The sequence below is a fragment of the Alternaria arbusti genome (assembly GCF_024043155.1).
Source record: "Alternaria arbusti strain BMP 1465 chromosome Unknown scaffold_14, whole genome shotgun sequence".
NCBI lineage: Eukaryota > Fungi > Ascomycota > Dothideomycetes > Pleosporales > Pleosporaceae > Alternaria > Alternaria arbusti.
In genome coordinates this window covers 324,994-346,356 of record NW_026249954.1, presented here as the reverse complement: position 1 = coordinate 346,356, position 21,363 = coordinate 324,994, and the positions used below count along the sequence as shown (strand labels likewise).

The 21,363-nt window shown below is 52.8% G+C and overlaps 8 protein-coding genes across 8 annotated transcripts; 3 read left to right on the top strand and 5 right to left on the bottom strand.

Annotated features, from left to right (window-relative positions):
• Positions 1-1,857: 1,857 nt before the first annotated feature.
• J4E86_008674 (uncharacterized protein) lies at positions 1,858-2,373 on the bottom strand (the record flags this gene model as incomplete). The annotated part of the gene is made up of 2 exons (XM_051449185.1): positions 1,858-1,986; positions 2,035-2,373. The coding sequence occupies 2 exons, from the start codon at positions 2,371-2,373 to the stop codon at positions 1,858-1,860; spliced, it is 468 nt and encodes a 155-aa protein (XP_051299604.1).
• A 1,447-nt stretch (positions 2,374-3,820) lies between these two features.
• J4E86_008673 (uncharacterized protein) lies at positions 3,821-5,191 on the bottom strand (the record flags this gene model as incomplete). Its single annotated transcript, XM_051449184.1, has 3 exons — positions 3,821-4,493; positions 4,542-5,079; positions 5,128-5,191. The coding sequence occupies 3 exons, from the start codon at positions 5,189-5,191 to the stop codon at positions 3,821-3,823; spliced, it is 1,275 nt and encodes a 424-aa protein (XP_051299603.1).
• Positions 5,192-5,746: 555 nt separating this feature from the next.
• J4E86_008672 (uncharacterized protein) lies at positions 5,747-7,075 on the bottom strand (the record flags this gene model as incomplete). The annotated part of the gene is made up of 1 exon (XM_051449183.1): positions 5,747-7,075. The coding sequence occupies one exon, from the start codon at positions 7,073-7,075 to the stop codon at positions 5,747-5,749; it is 1,329 nt and encodes a 442-aa protein (XP_051299602.1).
• A 1,304-nt stretch (positions 7,076-8,379) lies between these two features.
• Positions 8,380-9,093, bottom strand: J4E86_008671 (uncharacterized protein; the record flags this gene model as incomplete). Its single annotated transcript, XM_051449182.1, has 3 exons — positions 8,380-8,502; positions 8,697-8,861; positions 9,040-9,093. The coding sequence occupies 3 exons, from the start codon at positions 9,091-9,093 to the stop codon at positions 8,380-8,382; spliced, it is 342 nt and encodes a 113-aa protein (XP_051299601.1).
• A 401-nt stretch (positions 9,094-9,494) lies between these two features.
• J4E86_008670 (uncharacterized protein) lies at positions 9,495-11,118 on the bottom strand (the record flags this gene model as incomplete). Its single annotated transcript, XM_051449181.1, has 2 exons — positions 9,495-9,799; positions 9,855-11,118. The coding sequence occupies 2 exons, from the start codon at positions 11,116-11,118 to the stop codon at positions 9,495-9,497; spliced, it is 1,569 nt and encodes a 522-aa protein (XP_051299600.1).
• A 792-nt stretch (positions 11,119-11,910) lies between these two features.
• J4E86_008669 (uncharacterized protein) lies at positions 11,911-15,027 on the top strand (the record flags this gene model as incomplete). Its single annotated transcript, XM_051449180.1, has 4 exons — positions 11,911-12,206; positions 12,263-12,552; positions 12,600-14,359; positions 14,410-15,027. The coding sequence occupies 4 exons, from the start codon at positions 11,911-11,913 to the stop codon at positions 15,025-15,027; spliced, it is 2,964 nt and encodes a 987-aa protein (XP_051299599.1).
• Positions 15,028-16,619: 1,592 nt separating this feature from the next.
• J4E86_008668 (uncharacterized protein) lies at positions 16,620-17,186 on the top strand (the record flags this gene model as incomplete). The annotated part of the gene is made up of 1 exon (XM_051449179.1): positions 16,620-17,186. The coding sequence occupies one exon, from the start codon at positions 16,620-16,622 to the stop codon at positions 17,184-17,186; it is 567 nt and encodes a 188-aa protein (XP_051299598.1).
• Positions 17,187-19,242: 2,056 nt separating this feature from the next.
• Positions 19,243-20,326, top strand: J4E86_008667 (uncharacterized protein; the record flags this gene model as incomplete). Its single annotated transcript, XM_051449178.1, has 3 exons — positions 19,243-19,336; positions 19,400-19,708; positions 19,761-20,326. 3 exons carry the CDS (start codon positions 19,243-19,245, stop codon positions 20,324-20,326), a joined length of 969 nt encoding a protein of 322 aa, XP_051299597.1.
• Positions 20,327-21,363: the final 1,037 nt, after the last annotated feature.

The window sequence follows — 21,363 nt, the reverse complement described above, 5'->3', positions numbered from 1 at the left end:
ACAGACAAGTAACCACTGGCCTTCTTTCCCCGATATCATTCGATCTGAATGGCTTTCCAGACGAAAAGGAAGTAGCGAAATTGAGAGTGAGCAGGAAGAGGCACAGCAGAGACAGTGGCGTTTGGGCAGAGTGGTGATTGGTGGAAGCCGAGCAGGCGAAAGTAGACAAGGACCTGCATCATCATCGTCTTGCTTCAGACAATGCATCTCAGCCAACCGCTCACCTGTCCTACGGGATTCAACAACTAAACTAGGAGATATGCGCACTTAACCGGCGCGGCGTGGTGGAGGGCTCCCGCCTCTAGGCTCTCGGTGTAACCAAAGGCGTATGTGCAGAGCACTCTTCCGCTAAGTGTCCCCTTGTTTTCGCTTCCTTACCATCAGCCCTTTTGCCATAGTATCAGATAACTATGTGGAGACTCATCGTCAGGCTGTGGGTCATGAGATCGACGTTACTCGCCTCTCATGTCTCGCCGAGACAGGAAGAAGAAGGAAGAATCTGGACAGAGCCTCAGGACTCAAGCGACGGCGGATTCATCTTCCCAGTAACGTACCCGATCGATTTCCGCGAAGGCTCCAGCATCAATATATCATGGTCGACCACGTACGAAAACATCAATTTATACTTTTACCAAAGAGGCAAGGTCGCGAATTCGGTGCAGCTCGCTGGTAAGCAAGCATGCTCGTTGATTATCACGAAAACTACTAATGAGGCTTCCAGTCAATCTAGCAAGTCAATGGTACCAATGGGAGGTACGCGCGGAAGAAACCAACCTGACCAACCCCTTTGTCTTTAGAGTCGTCAACGCCCAGGGCACCGATGAGGAGCAAAGAATAGATGGCTTTTGGAGTACTAGCTGGTATATCAAACGGAATAGTGTCACAAGCGAATCGGAAGCATCTTCGTCCTTGTCGTTGTCGACTTCATCGGTCACGCTAGACCCGGTTTCTTCGTCACCAACAACATCGTCAACAAGTCCCTCGTCGACTACATCAGCAACAGATACCCAGACAACGGTAGACACACATGGAGCAAAAGACACGGAAGACAGGGGCATCGGCAAGAACACTATAATCGGACTGACGGTTGGGCTCGTGGTCGCAGGTATTCTCATCATTGTGGGAGTGGTGTTCTGCCTTCGAAAACGCCGGAAAGATAAGGCTGCTTCAACACCTGCGCCAGCGCCCGCCGTGTCTTACGTCGATAACGCCCCAGCTCAAAAGCAGTCTGGTTATCATGCAGCGCATGAGGTCTTTGCACCGCCTTCCGAGTTGCAGGGCGCGCCACCGCTCTGTGAGCTGCCTGGTCATAGATAATAGGAAGAGAGGGACGGGTGCATTGAATCACAGGAACACAATTCGTAAGCTTCGCACTGCCACTTCTAGTGCCAAAAAGAGAGATCGAAATGATGCAGGCGACCTATATCCCCTTGTCGGACTGTTTCGCTAGTATGCCGTGCAACTGGCCCTCGCTTCCGTCGTTGTACGCACGCATCATACTTGCCTTCCTTGGTTACAGGCGTGTCCTCAACCTGAAGACGTCGTTCAAGCAAAAAAAAGTTATCTTTACACACTGGCAAAAACATACAACAGCAGGGATTCGCTCCCGCTGCTTCAATGTGCGAGACAGCTTGAGGAACGAGCACGAACTTCGATCGCCAGGGTTCGGTTGCTATGACCAAAGGGCTGACGGATTCTGCGGCTTGTTGCGGTGCTCCTACACCAGAGTCGCGTCGTAAGTGGTTGCGACTATCTTGAAGGAAACCTTCTCCAAAGCAATCTCTAAATCGGTCCTATATGTGGTATGACGCTCACTAAAAAAAGGACCAGGTTCTACCACAGCGTCAACACGACGACTCAGATATTCAGTAGCTTGACGCTAATACGATAAGTTAGCCTATGTACCTTTGAGGCTTCCCAGCCACTGCGCAGATATGTACTCACAGTTTTCCACTCGCGATGATCCTCATACATGCGGTCGTATATCTGTGAATTGTTTAGTCTCGTTGATAAATCTTGTCGTCGTCAACTTACGTATTGCTCGAGGTGGTTATCACATTTAATCCAATGGAGGAAACGAGTGTGGACATATTCCAACTCTTCGTATGCTTCCCACAAGTCTCTGATCAATCCAGTCGGATCGTAGGTCCTATCGTGGAACTCTTTCTCGTCATACACAAATTGCCTTCGTAGATAGAGCGCTGGTATACGTTCTTGGAGGTAGTATTTGATGAGCTGGGACCATAGAGACTTTGTTCGTTTTTGGATGGCTCCGCCTATGCAAGTCGCATACATCCGCACCAACGGGAATCCCATCTGATTACCCAGTTCCACAAGCGCAGTCACCAGTGGAATTCGGGTGCTTACCTCCATCTGTGCGTGCAAGATAGAGGAAGCTTGGAGCATGGTCTCTGCCGGGTCACTGTAGTCAATCTTATCAAGACCGCCTCCGATTTCGACTTCAGCTGTCTGACCGTCGCGTCCATACAGCAAGCCCACCGCATCTAAAAACACTCGTTGGATGCTTTTAGCGTAGTTGACTACCACTCTCGAGCGGGGCGCGACCAGACCTTGCAACCCATATACTTTGTCTTTTGGGTCGTGGCAATCGCTTTTACTAAAGGTCGCAAGCAGACTTGTGTAAGTATACTTCTTTGCCGAGAGCGCGTGTTCAACCAGCCATATCACCTGTTGCGGTATACAGTACCGAACCTGCGCCAGCAGTGGAGATGCACTTGAGAGACAGAATCGCCTCAGCTCTTCCCATGAGAGTATAGTCTCTCCGCACATGATCCGGATATATCGGGCTAGCATGATTTCTTGTACAATCCAAAGTCTTTTCCAGTACGTATTGAGGAAGAAGCATCTGAGTGCTGCGGCCGGCAAGCTATTCGACTCTGGCTCAGAGTAAGAATTTTTGTTGAGATGGCCTTGCTCCTCGGCTCCAGAGATACGATGCCGCCTTGGTCCTTTCGTAGGCGACAGCGTGGTTCTATCCTCGTAGTACCGTCTCAGACCGGACTTCAACACCGTCATTGCCGCTTCAACCTCGGAATGACATGGCCCGAGCCACACGTAAACGTAGGCGGCCCGACTATAGATCTCGGACATCAGCCTCACCTGATGGTTGCGTTCGGTGATCACCGTTTGATTGATGCAGATTTGATCGATCCATAACCATTGTGTCTCGGCCTCGTATAGACCGTTACTCTGAAACTTGAAAAGTCTCGTCCTGAAAGTTTCGAGGAATGCGTATAGATTTTGACGCACTTTTAAAGGCTGACCGTCGATGTAGATGCGCCGAAGCGGTGAGCTTGGTCCCCATTCATACGAAACCGCTCGATAGTCGGGTGTTCTGTCGTCTTCGAGGTAGCCATTCCTGAGCTGACATTTGATATCGCCAGAAGACGCTGGAGCGATGCAAACCAGTCTAATTTGCTGTCTTCGAGTGTCCAGAGGTTCGTGCTTGAAGCAGTGGCCGACGTCGTCCGCGCCTTCCATGCTTCCGAACGCAGGCCGCGCGAGTCCGAACACGTACTAACTTGAGGTCTAACACATGTCAGAGAAGCCCAAGGTAAAACCGTGACCAATACCTCAGGCCTTATCGGCTGGAGAACAGATGATAGGGGTATTGCGTCACAAGTTGTAACGGAAGATGAAAACGTAACCTTCAGCATGTTTGGATGTAGAGATACCTAGGTAGCGAACGGATGCGGGGTATAGGCAGTAACTATCACTAGCCGCTAAAGAATATACCACGCCGCATACCTGCAGCGGACAAAACCTCATAGCACGACACATTCGAGAATCAGAAAACTAACTACTCGCCCTTCTTCAAGAAAGTCAAAGCAGCAACAACATAGCCCTCCATGCCCACCGTCAAAGTCGGCTGCACAACCGGCGCAAAGAAGGGACTATGATTTCCAGGAACATCCTCACTCAGCCTCCCCTCCTTCTCCGCCTTATCCCAAACCACGGGATCCGTCCCTCCATACAGGAAAAAGCAACTCGGCTTGCCAATCGCAGTAGCGAGGATACCAAAATCCTCAGAGCCCTGTAGACGCGCAATGTCCGATTGATACGAATGCTTTCCAGGCTGGAAGTGCGCGGAGAAGGACTGTTCAAGCGCGTTGGTAACGTCGGCGTCGTTGAAGAGCAAGGGGAACTGTGTTGTTGGTGTCAAAGTAGGAGTGTTTGGATTGTTGGATGCTTCGGCCTCGGCGGCGATGATGCGTTTTACGCTTGCGAGGACGCGTTCGCGGGTTTGGGGTAGAGCTGCGCGGACGTCGATTTTCAGGTTGGCTTCCGAGGGGATGATGTTTTCGGCGTCGCCTGCGTGGAAGGCGGAGACTGTTACCACGGCGAAGTCTAGGGGGTCTACTTCTCGCGCGACGATGGATTGGAGACGCATTATTGTGGATGCGGCTTGTAGGATGGGATCGATGCCGCGATGGGGAGTAGATGCGTGGGCTTGTCGACCTTCGATACGGAGTCTATAGGGGTTAGCTTGAATGAAATCTCCAAGAGAAGGGCGGATTTACTGGAATCGATCAGCCGAGCTGGCGATTAAACCATGCTTTGTCCCAATAACACCAGCTCTTTCCGGCATGACATGTGCGCCCACCACAACGTCCGGCTCTTTGACTTTGTTGTACAGACCATCATCCACCATGTTCTGCGCGCCACCTGCTCTTTCTTCCGCTGGCTGGAACACCAAGATCAACTCCCCGCTCCATGCCTCTTTACATTTGATCAGAGTTTCCGCCGCCGCAAGCAGCGCGGTAATATGCATGTCATGGCCACAGGCATGCATCACGGGCTTCTCAACATCGTCCACATCCTTCATACGCGCTGTACTGGCATAGTTCAGGCCTGTCTTCTCTTCCACGGGTAGCGCGTCAATGTCAGCACGTAAGAGAAGTGTCTTTCCGGGGCCATTGGAGAATGTGGCAGCGACGCCGTGACCGCCGATGGAAGAATGAATTGTGAAAGCTTTAAAGGTCTCGAGATGTTTGACAATCGCTTCCGCTGTCTTGGCTTCCTGGAAGGACAGCTCCGGGTGCGTGTGGAACCACTTGTCTACGACTTCATTAGCGATGAAATCAATAGATTACAATGATCACCCACAGAGCTCTTCATATGAAGCCAAGTCTGGCTGATGTGCCTTGACAATCTCACTTATGGAAGGCATATTCTGCTTCAATGCTCTTGCGACGTTTACAAGAATGGGTGGCTGAACTGCAAATGATCTGTAGTTGGTCGCTGATATATACGTCCAGTCTTACGGTAGATAGCTCGGTAAACGACCTGCCTTTGTCGCGTTAGCATGTACCGTCGTGATACCCATGCTGGATTAGTGTTGTTCTGACAAATGCGGTTCCCGACGGGGAAAGTCGAGAATGACGTATGAGCGTGCGTTGGGTTGTGGGGTAGCGTAGTTGATTCCGACGCCGATACCGCCGACAGCAGCGCAAGACTGTACGAGGCCGATAAGAGGAGCCGCGGGTTTAAAGTGCGTGTATTGATGTGAGTAAGCTGGAAATTGATACGTTCGTTGATAATAATACAATGATTTGCACAACGCCAAACGAAACCCTTCTTCTAAACCCAGAATGCGTACATCTCAAACTCCTCGTATGTGGCGACAATGACCGACGGCTGCGTCAAAAGGTGCGCGATTCGTCCATTCCAATATACAGCATGTGTAACAAGCTCGTAGAGGGAGGGAGGATTGGGCTTTGCCATTCTACGACTCTGCCATGTCCTTGTCGTGTTCCTCAAGCTGCCTCTCCAGACTTCCCATGAGGTCTGGTTCCGAAGTTGGTGCAGAAGGAGCAGCTGATTGAGGTTGCACAGGCTCAGCCTCAAGTTTGGGTTCGGTCTCAACTACAGGCTCAGGCTGAGGCTGGGGCTCCGGGACGACCACAGGCGCTGGTGCCGCGTCCACTTCCACTTCCACTGATGGAGCTGGGACTGGAACCTCGCTTGGAGCCTCCTCGGGAAAGATGGCTTCTGTGGTAGTAGTAGAAGTCGAAACCTGGTTCATGGAGTTCTGGCGACTATGGGAGACGGCAGAAAGCGGCAGATCAGGTGAGCTTGACTGGTCACGTTTCGGCGTCTGCAGCGACGTGTCGATTGGAGCGGTTTCGATTGCGGTCCTCTCGATCGTTGCGGTATCTTGAGAGGGCTCGTTGGAAGCCGGCGGCGGATGGCTTGCTAGTGCGGTGCTCTCTGTCAATGTAGCGTCCGCAAAATTGGGGGCTTCGGTCGCTGGAGCACTGGGTGGAACTACAGAGGACGCCTGAGGGGTCGCTGGGTTGGAGGTATGCTCCATGTCTTGATCTTCATCTTCCGAGCCCTCCTCGCCAGACCCCTCTTCTTCCTCGCCACCGGCGTCTGCCATTGGCGTATCACCTCCATCTGACGGAGCTACCGATCCGTCCTCTTGTTTGACGCCTGGTACACCCAGCATGTCACCGCCGGCAGTTGATGCTGGCGTCCCTTGCTCTGCTCCTTCGACAAAGACGACCTTCTTCTTGCCTCTGCCTGGGCCCCCACGCTTGACCTTCTTCTTAGGAGGTGGCGGCCTCCGCCGAGGTGGCGTTTGTTGTAGGATGTCGTTAGCTACGACGACACCTTCCGCATTCACAACACCGACTCCCTCGACGATTGTTCCCGGTGCCGCAGTAGCTGGCGCAACTTCAATTGCAGCATCTTCAGGCTGGACTTCGCCTTCTACAGCCTGTCCTTCTGGTACAAGTACCTTGTAAACAGCCACGTTGCCATCTGCATCGAGTTTCTTAACCTTGGTTTCCCGCAACGCAGGTTGCGCAACCTGACCATTCACGTATGGTGATGGGAGACCTTTCCTTCTCTTCGCGAGATACTCTGGTTCCGAAACTTCTAGATGCCGTGCAACTTTGACGTACTTCTTGATAGTGAAGCCGGTACGGATCTCTTTAGTCTCTTCTTCCTCATCTTTCATCTCGTTGTCGTCTTCTGGAGGGGCCGGTGGTTTGTACAACTTCCCGGAGCGTGCTGCTCGCAGCAATTGCTGAGAATGCTCAGGCAACATGTGAGAATCTCGAGGCATGGGCAGCTCGGGCCAAGCATCCTTGTCCAAAGGTTTGTTGTCGGCCGAGTTTGGTTCAATCGTGATTTCGGCTTCCCGATACTGACTAATGGGCAATCCTTCCAGTACATTGTGCTCTATCTGGCCGCGTCCTGACCTGTTGGACCGATCCCTGTTTCGAAACTAGTTACATCATGTCAGCTCAAGTCTAGAAGAGATATGTGAACGTTTGGACGCTGTCCGGACAAGATGCGATGCCATGGCTGCGTCGTCGCGCGAGAGGTGCAGGTACAGAAGAGCTGCTCATCACCACTCGTTAAAGCAAGCGAATCTAGAGATTACTCTCTGATCGCTCGGTTTTCCAAGAGATAATGGCGCGTCGGTGACAGCCGATGGAATATCAAAAATGCGATGCACGTGATAGAAATAGCGGTGTTGCGTCGCGCGCGTGCAGAGGCTGGGAATTGATGTCGCAGACGCAGCTCAAGGACGCATGCTCGAACAAGGAGATGGGATGACGTACCGGAGCCATAGTAACATGCGATGCCCTCGATGGGCTTTAGGGCAGGCGGTGAAAGTGGGTATTGATGTCGGCGCAATGCAACGGGAAGTCGCGATGCGTGAAGGGGAGGCGCGTCGCTTTGCAGATGGCAGGCGCAACCGTGCGCCGCTATACCCCTTCGAGTGCGTTCGCGACTCCGGGGCTGAGCACCGGCCTAGGGCTTGAGACGCAAGTAACAGACCTCCTATTTGATCTTCTTGCGTCGATCGTCGTACCAGATACGTGGTAGTTCTAATCACACCATACTCTCTTACTTGGCCAAGACCAATTCTGGTCGCCATTCGCTGGTTTTGCGAGGGAGCGCAGTATGGAACCACTTACAACTTCTGTATTTCAGACGATGCCACGCAGGAAGAAAAGCATCAACGGAACTGTGAGTCCAGCGACGCGTGATTGGAATTACCATGGGCCTGGGCCTCGCCAGAGAGATTGATCCATATCGGACCGACTATTATCGATGGTGAATGTATGCTTTCAGGCATTGCAGGCAATTCAGAGATCTCATACAGTCATGGGTATTGCCGATACGTGCAACGAGGTGACATATTTTCAGTCTGAACTCCATTTCAAAGAGTTGAGCAGGCTCAATATAATACAGTACATCATTCTCAACGTATCATCGCTGTTGAGGTATACGCAGCTCCTCCGCTGTCGTACAGGCTCTCGCCTCTCCATGCAATGTACGCCATAGTGTTACAAGATCATTTCGTCTCGTCGTCCATACCCGCTCTCTTGAGCGAGGCACTCAATCCCAGCCCTGGTCCTTCACTCTGACAATGTCACTTCTATCCCCTTTTTGCTTGCCCTCTCTTCCACCTTCGACGACCAATCGGTCGATCTGGTAGAATTGGCTGATCACCGTTTGCCTCTGCGGAATGAGTCAGCATTCAGTCCTGTGCATCCAACCTCGACTTCATGTTCCGAGCTTCTTGCAGCGGCACACTCAAAAGCATACATCGCCGAATGGCTCTCCAGGGCGCGACTTGCTCGTCTCTGCCACTCCTTCCGCTGCGCACTGCGAACCTCCACTTCCATTGCCGAACCACAGGGTATATATCTCACCTTTAGCATCTGCAATTCATTCAAGCCCTTCTGCACCAACTCCTGTATTGTCCGCTCCTCGGTTATGTTCTTGCTGTCTCGGAACGCATCGCGCGTTCTCCGTTTGGCATACTCGCGGAAATTGTAGGCGGCGAATTGCCCGCTTTGGCGCAGCAGGGAGCGGTACTACGTGCGGAGGTCAGCCAGTGTTCTTCCATAGTCCATGAGAAATAAGCGCGCTAAAAGCCTGTGTATCTCAAACGCAGAGTTACAGAGTAGGTGTGTGGATTGCGACACTAGGGCGGCGACACCATGAGTGTAGGCTGCAACGGATGTCCGGAAAAACCGCAAGGAGGATACGTACGAGTGAGCGTACTTGGTAGGCCATGTCGCCTTTCGTTGCCTGTGCTAATGACATGGTCGCGGGTTGTACAGAGGAACGTGGAGGGTAGTGGTGCACTTGGGAATAAAAGTCGCTGGTTAGGTCATAGGTCTTGGGCAGGTCGGAGGAAAGCTACGAAAGTCCGAGCATACAGATTGCCGCAGCCTACCCCACGCTGCATCGCCACAATAGTCTGCGTCGAACAGGAGATTGAGCGCTGAACGCACATTTTTCATTCTGCCTGACGAACTAATATTTTACAAGTAACTAGTGTCCCAGAACTACTGGAATCAATGGAAGCCTTGCGGCTCCGGGTCTCCATGAAAGTGGTATACCCAAGTGACTTCGCACAAACGCCTCCCAATGCAAATAAAGCCATCATCATCTCAAGCGACTGTGTGATGTCTGGAGAAAGAAAGCAAGACCTACTCGTAAGCCTACTTTTGGCGGTGCTTCTCTTGGATCTTGCGGAGTTGCTCCTGGACGTTCACGTCCCGCATCTGCTCTACACGAGCAGTATTTTTGGCAGGATCAAGCTGACCATCGTACGACAGTGCAGCCTTCTTCCTCCGAGCTTCTTCCTCTGCAGATATCGGCAATCCAGTAGCGCCATCGTAGATATCCTCACGTTGACTAGCAAAGCGTTTGAGGTTGTTCGCGACGTCGGCGGTGTTGATGGTTGTAGAGTATCGGGCTTCGGCCTTGTCGCGCTGTTCTTTCCAGCGCGGATCAAGCAGTTCGACTAGAATACAGTGTTAGCGATGATCTTCTGAGGGACAGGAATGGGGTCGGCTTACTTCTGATGTGCTCATCCATCTCGTTCGCGGGAACTTGCTGCTTGCAGTTAGGGCACACGGCCATTTGAACGTTTGCCTTCTTTGCGGCAGCACGGGGAACGTAGTCTGTGACAATGCGACCAGGTGCTCCTCTGGCAGCAGCCTGAGCGCGTGCGCGCTGCTCGCTCTCCGCTTGGCGCTCTCTTGCCAGCCGAGCTTGCTCTTCCTCGCGCGATATCTGTGCCGGCGTTCGGTAGTCAGGCATAGGCGGAGGCGCGTATGACGGCACACCGTACGGTGGCTGCACGGACGGCGCTGCGGGAGCGTAGTTTGGCGGCATCTGAGATGGGGGTACCTGCTGCTGTGTGACGTTGTAGTAAGTCATCTCGTCGGGCATGGCCTCCTCGAGACGCCTTGTCGAAAGTGAGACGGCTGCCTTTTGCTCGAGCGACTGCGACTGCAAATCGTTCAGCTGTGCCGGTGGAGGCAGGTCCGCTGCATCGTCAGCCTCGTCAAAGAGCACAGTCGCGATGACAGTGAAGTCGTGCCAGTCCACAGTCGCATACTCTTGCTTCTCAGCCTCGACCTTCTTTTCCTCTTTCTCTTTTTGGGCGGTCACGTACTTGACGTACTCCGCACGTCCCTTGGCACGATCTAGCACATGGAACCGGTTCTTGATGTTCTGTTGTAGCTCCTGGATACGCGCCTCGACTGTCGCCTCTTCCTCAAGTAGGATCTTGTACTGCTCAACAAGCGATCGGAAGAACTGGAAGAAGCTGTGGTTTGGTCGGAGAAAGTCAAACTGGAAGTTGCCAGACTCACGGTTGCGCAGATCCTTCAGCCAGTTCTCACCCACGCGGGCCGTGTATAGAGCCGTGAGCTTCAGCACCTCCAAGTCCTTTGCGCTGATGTTTGGCATGCGCGCGGAGAAGCGGAACCTGGGCGGTTCTGGGGGGCCCTTGGGCTTGTTGTCAACGACTTGCTTGGCACTTCCAACTGACCGTCCGTGACCCTCCTTCAGTTGCTGGAGATACCACAGGAAGTAGGCGTTGTAGGGATCTTCTTCCATGACGAAGACGAAGTTGCGGTTGTTCGCGGCCGAAGGATCGGTAGTGACACGCTGCTTCAGTCCGTTGAAGTGTGATTCGCCTCGGCGGGCAACGAAGTCGGCCGTCTTCGCAATCGTTTCGCGCACGTTGGGCGGGGGGATGACCAGGTTCGACGGCGGCTTCACGTCGAGCTCGACAGATCCCGAGGCGACGCCATTGCCGTTGGGGTTCGCCATGGCGCGTGTGGTCGGTGTACGTCTCGGCTTCGAGTGATGTCGTCGGCAGTCCTGTATATGAGTCGCGAAAAGCAGGTGAGGTACTCGCAGATTGCGCGGGGCAAGAACAGGGAAGAAATTCAAACGCCAGTGACCAGATTCCCGTCGCGATTACCTACTTCCGAGTGACTTGCGCGTAGATCGCGTGGGGTGAATGTGGACGTGGTTGTTGGTAGCTGCGACTGGGCGTCGACATGCGGGAGATCGCAAAGTTCCAGGGTAGGCAACAAGATGTTCCGCGCCGGACCCCAGCCACAGTTGCGCCACAACCAAGCCACAGCTTTCGAAATGAAGCACTCGGCGTAATACTCAAGACGCCTCGGCTTGCAAACGGCTGTCGGAGGTCAGACCACTGCCGCTGGAGGACTGATCTGATTTCTCCAAACTGGTAGATAATTGGGTGGAGTGAATGCTAGCCCTATGTACCTGGACCTATTTTCAGCTCTCCCATTTTCGGCAAGGGCCGTCGTAAGGAACAGCTTGCAACTAGGATTAATCGGTACGCAACCACCGCTCCTCGCGGGACTCTCTCCCCCTAGCCTGAACCATTGCGCATACCACAGAGACCTCCATCTCTTCCCCCCTCACCTTGATGAGACTCTTTTCCAACTCTCTTTAACTCTCTTTGCAAGGACGTCAAGGCCGTGAGCGCCTTCAACGTAGACTCTGGAACTCCGCAACGTTCCCACCTTTTGGTACAGCGCTCCACTCGCCAGCTGATCGAGCCGCGACACATCTTCACATCCCGCCGTCATGGCGAGCCTCTCGGCACCCAACGCCTACCTGGGCGAGAAGCCCAAGTCTCGTAGATCCAAGTCGCGTTCCAAGTCGCGTTCCAAGTCGCGCTCCCCAGCCCCGAACGGCCGAAAGCAGCACAACACACAGCAGCAGAAGGTCCAAGGCTACACTTCCGAGGGAGTGCAGGACCACGATATCTTCAACCTCCCTGGCTCGGACTGGTCACTGCTGGCCGTTTTGACCTTCATTGCGGCCGGCGTTCGACTCTTCCGGATTTCACAGCCTACCAGTGTTGTCTTCGATGAAGTTCAGTAAGTGTGGTCACTATACAACGAACTCAACAGACATGTTGGCTGACTGATTCCAGCTTCGGTGGGTTCGCATCGAAATACATTAAGGGCAGATTCTTCATGGACGTCCACCCTCCGCTCGCGAAGCTCCTCATTACACTGGCAGGATGGTTGGGTGGATTTGACGGAAACTTCGACTTCAAAGACATCGGCAAAGACTATCTGGAGCCCAAGGTCCCATATGTCACCATGCGCATGCTGCCCGCTATCTGCGGAGTGTTGACGATCCCGACCATGTTCCTCACCCTCAAGGCCGCGGGTTGCCGTACTACCACTGCGGCCCTGGGCGCTGGACTTGTCATCTTTGGTAAGAAACACTTCTTGGGAGGTGTAATGTATACTGACTTCTTGTAGATAATGCGCTCGTCACCCAGTCCCGCCTTATCCTACTCGACTCGCCGCTCATCATCTTCACGGCCGTCACCGCACTCGCCTGGACAAGCTTCATGAACCAGCACGAACAAGGACCCTCCAAGGCCTTCCAGCCATCTTGGTGGTTTTGGTTGGCTGCTACCGGTGTCGGACTCGGTGCAACAGTCAGTGTCAAATGGGTCGGCCTCTTCACCATCGCCTGGGTTGGTAGCTTGACACTGGTACAACTCTGGGTTCTTCTCGGAGATACCAAGAACGTCACGCCGCGCCTGTGGTTCAAGCACTTCTTCGCTCGCATGTTTTGCCTGATCGTCATTCCCGTCTCGTTCTACATGGCCATGTTCGGAATCCACTTCATCTGCCTGGTCAACCCTGGTGAGGGTGACGGCTTCATGTCTTCTGAGTTCCAGGCGACACTGAACTCCAAGGGCATGCAAGCTGTTCCCGCCGACGTCGCTTATGGAAGCCGTGTCTCTCTACGCCACTGGAACACTCAAGGCGGATATCTCCATTCTCACAGCCACATGTACCCCACCGGTAGCAAGCAGCAACAGATTACCCTCTACCCCCACAAGGACGAGAACAACATCTGGATCATGGAAAACCAGACTCTGCCAATCATGCCTGAAGACTACACTGGCCCAAACCTCACAAGCCCCAAAGCTTGGGACAACGTTGGCCCTACTTATATTGAAGATGGCGGTGTCATTCGCCTCTACCATATCACCACCGACAGACGCCTCCACTCGCACGATGTTCGTGCTCCTGTTACCGAGGCCGACTGGCAAAACGAGGTTTCTGCCTACGGTTACGAAGGCTTTGAGGGTGATGCGAACGATCTGTTCCGCATTGAGATTGTCAAGAGCAAGTCTGATGGAGCCGTGGCAAAGAAGCGCGTCCGAACTATCCAGACCAAGTTCAGGCTTGTTCATGTCATGACTGGTTGTGCGCTATTCTCACACAAGGTGAAGCTCCCTGACTGGGGTTTCGAGCAACAAGAGGTCACTTGCGCTCGGCAAGGCACATTGCCCAACAGCATCTGGTACATCGAGGGCAATGTTCACCCCTTGATGGTAGACGGAGAGGTCGAAAAGGTCAACTACCGCAACCCCGGATTCTTCGGCAAGTTTTGGGAGTTGCAGAAGGTCATGTGGAAGACCAACGCTGGCCTTACTGAATCGCACGCCTGGGATTCGCGCCCTCCATCGTGGCCCATTCTACGCCGCGGTATCAACTTCTGGGGCAAGCATAATCGTCAGATCTATCTTCTGGGTAACCCGGTGATCTGGTGGAGCTCGAGCGCGCTCATCGCTCTCTACATCGCTATCAAAGGCTTCGCCATTCTCCGTTGGCAGCGCGGCTACCGTGATTACAACAACGTCACCTTCAAACGTTTCGACTACGAAGTTGGCATGAGCATTCTCGGTTGGGCTTTCCACTACTTCCCATTCTACCTGATGGCGCGCCAGCTGTTCTTGCACCACTACCTGCCCGCTCTGTACTTTGCCATCCTTGCACTTTGCCAGATCTTTGACTTCGTGAGCTACCGCTTCAGTGTCTTTGGTTTGAGGCAATACCCCGCGATCGGCCAAGCAGCGGCTGTCGGTTTCCTCGCTGTCGCTATCACAGTCTTCACTGTATACTCTCCCCTAGCATACGGCAACGCATGGACCAAGGATGCTTGCAAGAGCGTTAAGCTGTTCGACACTTGGGACTGGGATTGCAACAACTTTCTAAACTCTGTAAGTTCTCTTCGCATCACGACTGGCCAATTTCAGCTGACAAGTTGTAGTACGAAGCATACAACGTCATGCACTCTGAGCCTGTAGCATCCATCGCCGTGCCTTCATCAGCAGCACCTGCTCCTCCGGCTCCAGTCGCACCAGAAGTCGTCCCTGAGGTCAAGCAAGAACAGCCTAAGGAACAGCCAGAGCAACCAAAAGAAGCGAAGGGAGAGAACGTGATGTCTGAGCAAGCGGTAGTTTCCCCGCCACCTCAGGAGGCCCCCAAGGATCTACCTGTTGTTTCCAAGGAAGAGCGTATCGAGTACCGCGACGAGAACGGCCGCATCCTCAATGACGATGAGGTATCAGCACTTGCTGGAAAGGTCAGCTTCAAGACGCGTTACGAGACCCGAACCCGTATCGTCGATGGCGAAGGCCACGAGATCTACGAGGGCCTTGTAGACTCGCATGGTGACGCTGAAGAAAACGGTGTCGCACCTCCCCACCCAGACGCCGAAGGCCGTAACCCTGAGACACAAGAGCAGGCCAATGCTCCCGAAGCCAGCGAGGCACCACCTACTGTCGAGGTCGTGGAAGATCAGCAGAAGGAGAAGAGCATTGAGCAGCATCAGGACGATGCTCAGCCAGCAAGTGAGGCTCAATCTGCAACGCAAAAGGATGAGTAAATCCTTTTTCCTTCTTCCCATGGCATTTTCATGGTCTCATTTCTCTCTTTTGTACCATAGGGACGGATACATTTAGCAGCGTACGGAGCTGGTGGCGCTCGGTCTTACACGACAAACACACGTAACGGCAGATGGAAAGTGGATTGCATTTGCCTTGGATCTTGTATGATTACATATAATGTGTTTTGCGAAAATTTGACATCTCACGTCGTATTTGTCTCCGGAACTGAGTTGTACTATATGCATAAAGACAAGCATGACCACTGTGTATGAGTGTGGAAGACAGGAGAACGTTGGCAAGCACGAGAAACATGTCGAAATCATTGCGCCTAGGACACAGTGGCTTGCAAGGCCGGTGCGAGGCACTAGACCTCCACAGGTCCTTGTCAGTTTGCAGTAACTCTTGCGGCTCGGCAACGAAGACACGATAAGCTAGTGACAATGAGTTGCAGACTAAGCCTTGTCGTCCCGGGCTCGAGGACCCTCAGCCTCAGGCTAATTCATCTCATCCGATCTACCGGATGAACCGCTAGACAGCTCTCCCGCGATCGGATGGCGCGGTGCAAGATGCAGGGAGCGGGTATCCTTGAGCAACTTCACAGACTAGCATCTGATCCCGGGATATGCTCCATCGCACTAGGATTACGTCCAAGACTTGTGATTCGTCATCGGAACTTTTTGCCGCAGTCTTGAGTCCAGGGACCACAGGGGACCACAGGGGACCACAGTGGGCTGGAATACGTTAGCAGCAAGGGTCAAACTGGGGACGCTCTAGATCTAACGTGTGGCCGATCGCTTCTAGGTATTACTTGCACATGCCAGGAGCTTCTTCTTTTTTTCGGGCCTCGCAATGTTAGGAAACCCCACTCCTTGCACCCGGCGGCGAAGTCGGGCATGTGTCACGCAGCAGCTCGGGCAAAGTTACTACAAGTCATGTAATCTGTCCATGATCTCCGCCTGACCACCAGAACCAACACCCTATTTGACACAGATCAACGACATTTTGACTACTAATTCGCCGACAGATCACCTTTGGAGAAAAAAAGGAATTTTCTGGAACATGACTTTTGGGCATGAAGTGCTGTGGCTAGGGTTCGGCAGTAATACGCGTAAGACCCCCAAGTTCTTCCCTGCTTGCCTTGGTGGCAAACCAGAGGAAGTGTCGCGAGCTTCATGTCGCTCTTTGTGGGAATGTTCGCCACTTGCGTTGAGCTAAAAAAGAAGCCTTCCTCCTCGCCGTACTGGCCTCCGCGGAGCGAGACACTCACACACAAACGACATACCAGTGAGGGTTATAAATTAACAATGCGGTCTAGCCGCGCATCGCGTTTTTCCAGATACCCCTCTCACTTGCGCCAGATTCCCATGTTCACGACATCGTGAAACCCTCTTTTCCATCCCTCGACTTTGGTGTCTGCGTTTCTTTCTGGGGAGAGACTGTTCGTCTCCTCCTCTTCTTTTCTTTTCTTTTCGCGGCTTGAATTTTGCTCCCTTGTCTTTTAATTGTACTGCGATCATTGTTGCGCCGCGTTCCTATTCTGCTACCAGGCGTCTTGTCGTCTGCAATGGCGCCTGACTCGCACAGCGCCCACATGGCCGATGGCAACCACATGTGTGCCAACTGCGCGCGCAGCAAAGATGGACCTACACCCACTCAACGGTCGTACTACAACGACAACAACAACAAAGTTCACGACGGCGATTCCTACATCCAGCAAAGCATCGAACAACCCAACCCACCCATGGCCAACATGGTCAATGCCTCCCACTCCGGTCCCTACAGAATCTACATCGTGACCGATACCTGCTACCCCACGGCCGATAGCTTTCAGAACAACGTCGGTACCACGCACATCACGTCTGTGCATTCCACAAAAGCGGCAGCCAACAGCCGAGCCAAGAAGATCATCTACGAGAACGACGGCGAGTGTGCGGTCGATCTTGACAAGATCATCGAGGAGGTGAAGAAGGGATTATACATTGGGATAGGGGTTGGTGGCAAGGACGAAAAGAGTGGCAGCTGCTTTGCGCGAAAGTGTGAGGTGGAAGGCAAGATTGTGGACGAAGACAGCGATAGCGAGGAAACAAGCGGCGAGAGTGGCGAAAGCGATCTTGTGGATGGCATGGGGGAGGCAGACGGCGATGTGGACATGGGCTGACGAGGAGAATACAACGACACAAACAGCGAACCCAGGAAGCCGCGGCGAACATGGGTAGCGGTCAGGATGTGTTATCGACACATACGGAGGCGTGGAATTAGAGTCAAGAACGGCTCAGAAAGCTAAGGAAATACAATACCGCCGGGGTACTACAACGACCGTAACAGGCGTTCGAGGTATGGATATTCAAGACCATCGTAGGACGCGGGCTGAGAACTCCCTTGGGTTCCGGTTTGGAAAAAAGGAAACGGACGAAAGAGCAGCCCCAAATAATTGGACAGACACCTCCGGCACATCGAACTATCTATATTGCGCGCTCGTGGTGAAACACGGCGTTTGCATATCGCATAGACACATCAACAGTACACAAAACAAACGAACTGTATATCAGTTTGTAGGAGAGGAGGTCGATCCGGCACTTCGTTGGCTGGACGAGCATGCAAACAATAAATGTATTGTAGTCTCCACTATCAATCGCAATTGACAAGAATGGCTTCAATCCGCGCCCCCTGAGTATCGCGAATGTAGATGCTTACTTGACCAGGTCGAAGCCCTCGCGAGCTCCTGATGCCTGCGCTACGACCGACTGACTCAGAGCCTGGGACAGCTCTCAGTGGCCGTGTTCGTCTTCGAGGCGTCGGTTACGAGAAATTCTTTTCCAAGTAATAGATCCAAGGCGCGTCGAATGCGTTTATGTCTAGCAAAGGCTTTTGTGAGCCTGATACGGACTCGATTATGTCTGGCGGAGTTACGGGCGTGTTCGTCGGCGTTTCTTTTGTATCTAGCAGGTCCTGCTGTTCATCTGGCGGAGCGACCTGTGTCTTGGCTGAGGCCCGTTGTGCGTCTGAGAGTGTCTTTTGTGCGTGTTTGGGAACTTCCGGTGGAGCATGAGAATTTGAAGTTAGAGCATCTCGTTGTCGACAACAGGCGTGTTCGTAGGTTAAGCGTGTTGAATGACTGGTTGCGTTATGGCATTTGCGGACGGCCAAGGGCCAAACCCTTTTAATATGACTTCTTGGAAACCCCGCTCGTCATAATGATACTCCATGTCCAGCGTTCCACGTAGGTTCATCAGGACGATGGAGAGCTCTTCCCCGAAGCTTGTCGAGAATACCTTCCGCTTTCCTCCAAGGTCTACTATTTCCTGTGGGTGATTCCCTTCTTCCATCTCTTCTACTTGATCGTTCTCAACTTTGGATATCGTGAATTGTCGTGGTGGCTGGTCCGGCATGTAATGCGTGCAGATGAGCTTGCCTTCCAACTTGTATAACCAGAATCGAACCCCCGGAAACGCTACGGTGACGCGCATGTTGGTCGTAGGTCTTGGAAGGGTTGATAACCGCTGGTTTGCGAGCGGAGGGTATTGATAAAGGTCGGGTTGATAATGTTGATCGTGTTGGCAGCAGGAAGTGCAGAAGTTGCGAAACCAGGTAGGATGAATACGGAAAGGTATGATGCTCATGTCATAGGGAAGCGGCTCATGAGTATATGGCGGCCTTCACGAAGGACGTGAGTAAGGGTAAGCTAGTCTTTTGTAGAGAAAGAGCACCTCGATCAATCCTATCAGGTAAGTGACATCGTGAGTATTGGTAGCCATGGTTTTTCTTGCTCGGCTCGGAGTGCAGAAGGTAGACAGTGTTACCCTCTGGGATCTCTCATTATTTGGACGAAGAGTCGCATCAAGCACTGTTTGGACGATACTATGTCAGCTCGGCCATGGGACGTGTGGTGGCCGCAACCTGGCGCACATCAACGGGGTCGATCAATGACCGTTTTCATCTTCCACTTCCAAGGCTTAAGCATCTCTTCAGACTTACGGTAGCGGGTCTCGAAGTTAGTAGCTAAGGCGCGATGATTAAACGATGTTGTGAATGCTGAGTGTGGCTGGACGGTCGGAGGCTGGTCATTGCCAAGAAACGGTGTATCCCCGCCAGTCGTTTCCCCCACACATGCGCGCCCGCACGTCATCGAGCGCTTGAAGCAAGAACAGTACCACTACACAACATATGCGTTCCGCCCTCCACGATGCCGTACACACTATCTACATCTTTGCGATATGTCTGCCGGATACTTTCCAAAACGAGAGAAGGTTGGTCTTGAGGACCTTTTCAAAGGCCTAGTCACTGCCTGTCACATCCTCGACCACAATGGTAAGTTCTGGTGTCTGGAGTGCACGTGAAACATACACTAACTTCACGCGTCCACCTCTTCAGGCATCTTCGATGCTTATGGCCATATCTCTGTCCGGTCGCCCGACAATCCCGCGACGTTCTGGATGCCTTGCAATATGCCGCCAGCGTTGGTCAGCTCGCAAGACGATCTGGTCGAATACAACGTCGATGGCGCCGAAGCGGTCGAGAAGGACGCGAAACCAGGTTATCTAGAGCGACACATCCACAGCGAGATATACAAGAGGTTTCCGGCCATCAACAGTGTGGTGCATAGCCATGCCGGCGATGTTCTGCCGTACTGCGTTAGTGGTGTGCCTCTAAAGAACACAATATACATGGCTGGCTTCTTGGGCATGTATCCTGGACCATTATGCCTAGCTTCTTGCTGACAATATCACTGCAGGTACCAATGTGCCAGTCTGGGATGCCTCGAACAGCTACCCCTCCGGTTCGAAGCACGATCTGCTCGTTCGCGACAGCACGCTCGGCGCCTCTCTTGCAGCTGCGTTCAAACCAGCCACGTCGACCGGCTTCATCTACTCCAAAGTACGCTCCGCTCTACCCTCGCAGCTCGGTGGTTCATCTGCAGAGCCAAAGATGGAACCCGATCACGCTGTCGTTCTGCTACAAGGCCACGGCTTCACAACCGTCGCGCATGGGATCGAGGAAGCTGTCTACCAAGCAATATATACGAAGGAGGCAGCCAAGGCGCAGACAACCGCTATGACGGTCCTGAATGCGCATACAGGCTATGCACTCGAGGGCAAGGTCGACGTTGAAGCCGGTGGCAAAATCAAGTCGGGACATGCGAAGGTTGAGGGCGGCAATCTAAAGTATCTGAGCGACAGGGAATGCCACGATGCCTGGGAGTCACTTTCAGGCACTTTGACCAGACCTTGGGCGCTCTGGTGCCGACAGGTGGAAGTTGACCCTTTGTACAGGAATGAGTGCTCAGGCGGCGATGATTGAGCGATCATGGGACGACCAAATCGTATGACTGCTTTCCACAGACAGATTCGCAGTTAGTAATCTTTTTCCTTCTTTTCCGTTATTTACGAGTGCCTCGTCTCCTTTGGAGGCTAAGCTCTCCGCAAATCTTATCCAGTAGAGTCTTAGCCCTTCCAATTTGCGGGCAATTTGCCGCGAACCTCCTCTTATAACATCTCTATCTTAACATGAAACGTCTTTTCCACGCTTCTAGCCGGTATTTCTGACGTTTCTTACTATGTCGCTAGCAGGGTACTTCTCGCAGCTTCGCCAAGTTGTTCCATAGTGCTTGTCTCACAAGCCAAGATCTTCCGCCACTAAAGGCGCATCTTACCCCGGACTCCCCCCTCACGGCACTTTTAGCTCTCAGATCAACACCACCGCACGACATTGTCGATCCGGACGAACGAACACTTCCATACCGAGGTACATGTACCTAACTCGAATACTATCTGTAATCAGCATTCCTCCCGCCCTCCCGACTTCGTAACTTAGTGAAGCAAGATGTCAGATGACTGTAAAGGTGGCTGCGCTTGGGTAATAGTCGTGGAAAGCATCTGGCTAGTGGATGTCCTGGGTGGAAATTGTTGATGTTTCGGTGCATTTGGCGCCGAGAGTGTTCGCGCAATGTAGTAAGCTCCTGCTGCTGGTATGGAAGAAAAGCCTATAGGTAAGGGATAGAGCCGCCGTTCAATATCGAAGCCGGACAAGTCACTTCAGATTCAACCCATCTATATTCTCGTCAGCTACGTTTCTTGACATGTTACTGAAGAGCGCATTGTTGGCTGCGGCCACATATTCTTCCTCGGTCCTGGCGGCATTCGGCGCTACTAAAAGCGGTGACAACGTTGTTGTGGATGCTGGCTCGACGAACGCCCTTGTCTTTACCGTCAACGCGAAGAGCTGCGATATTACATCGATCAAATATCGTGGAGAGGAGTTGCAGTCTTCGTCCAAGGGATCGCATATTTCTTCTGGACTGGGTAGTGCGACTGTCAAGTATGAGACGATAAGCAGTA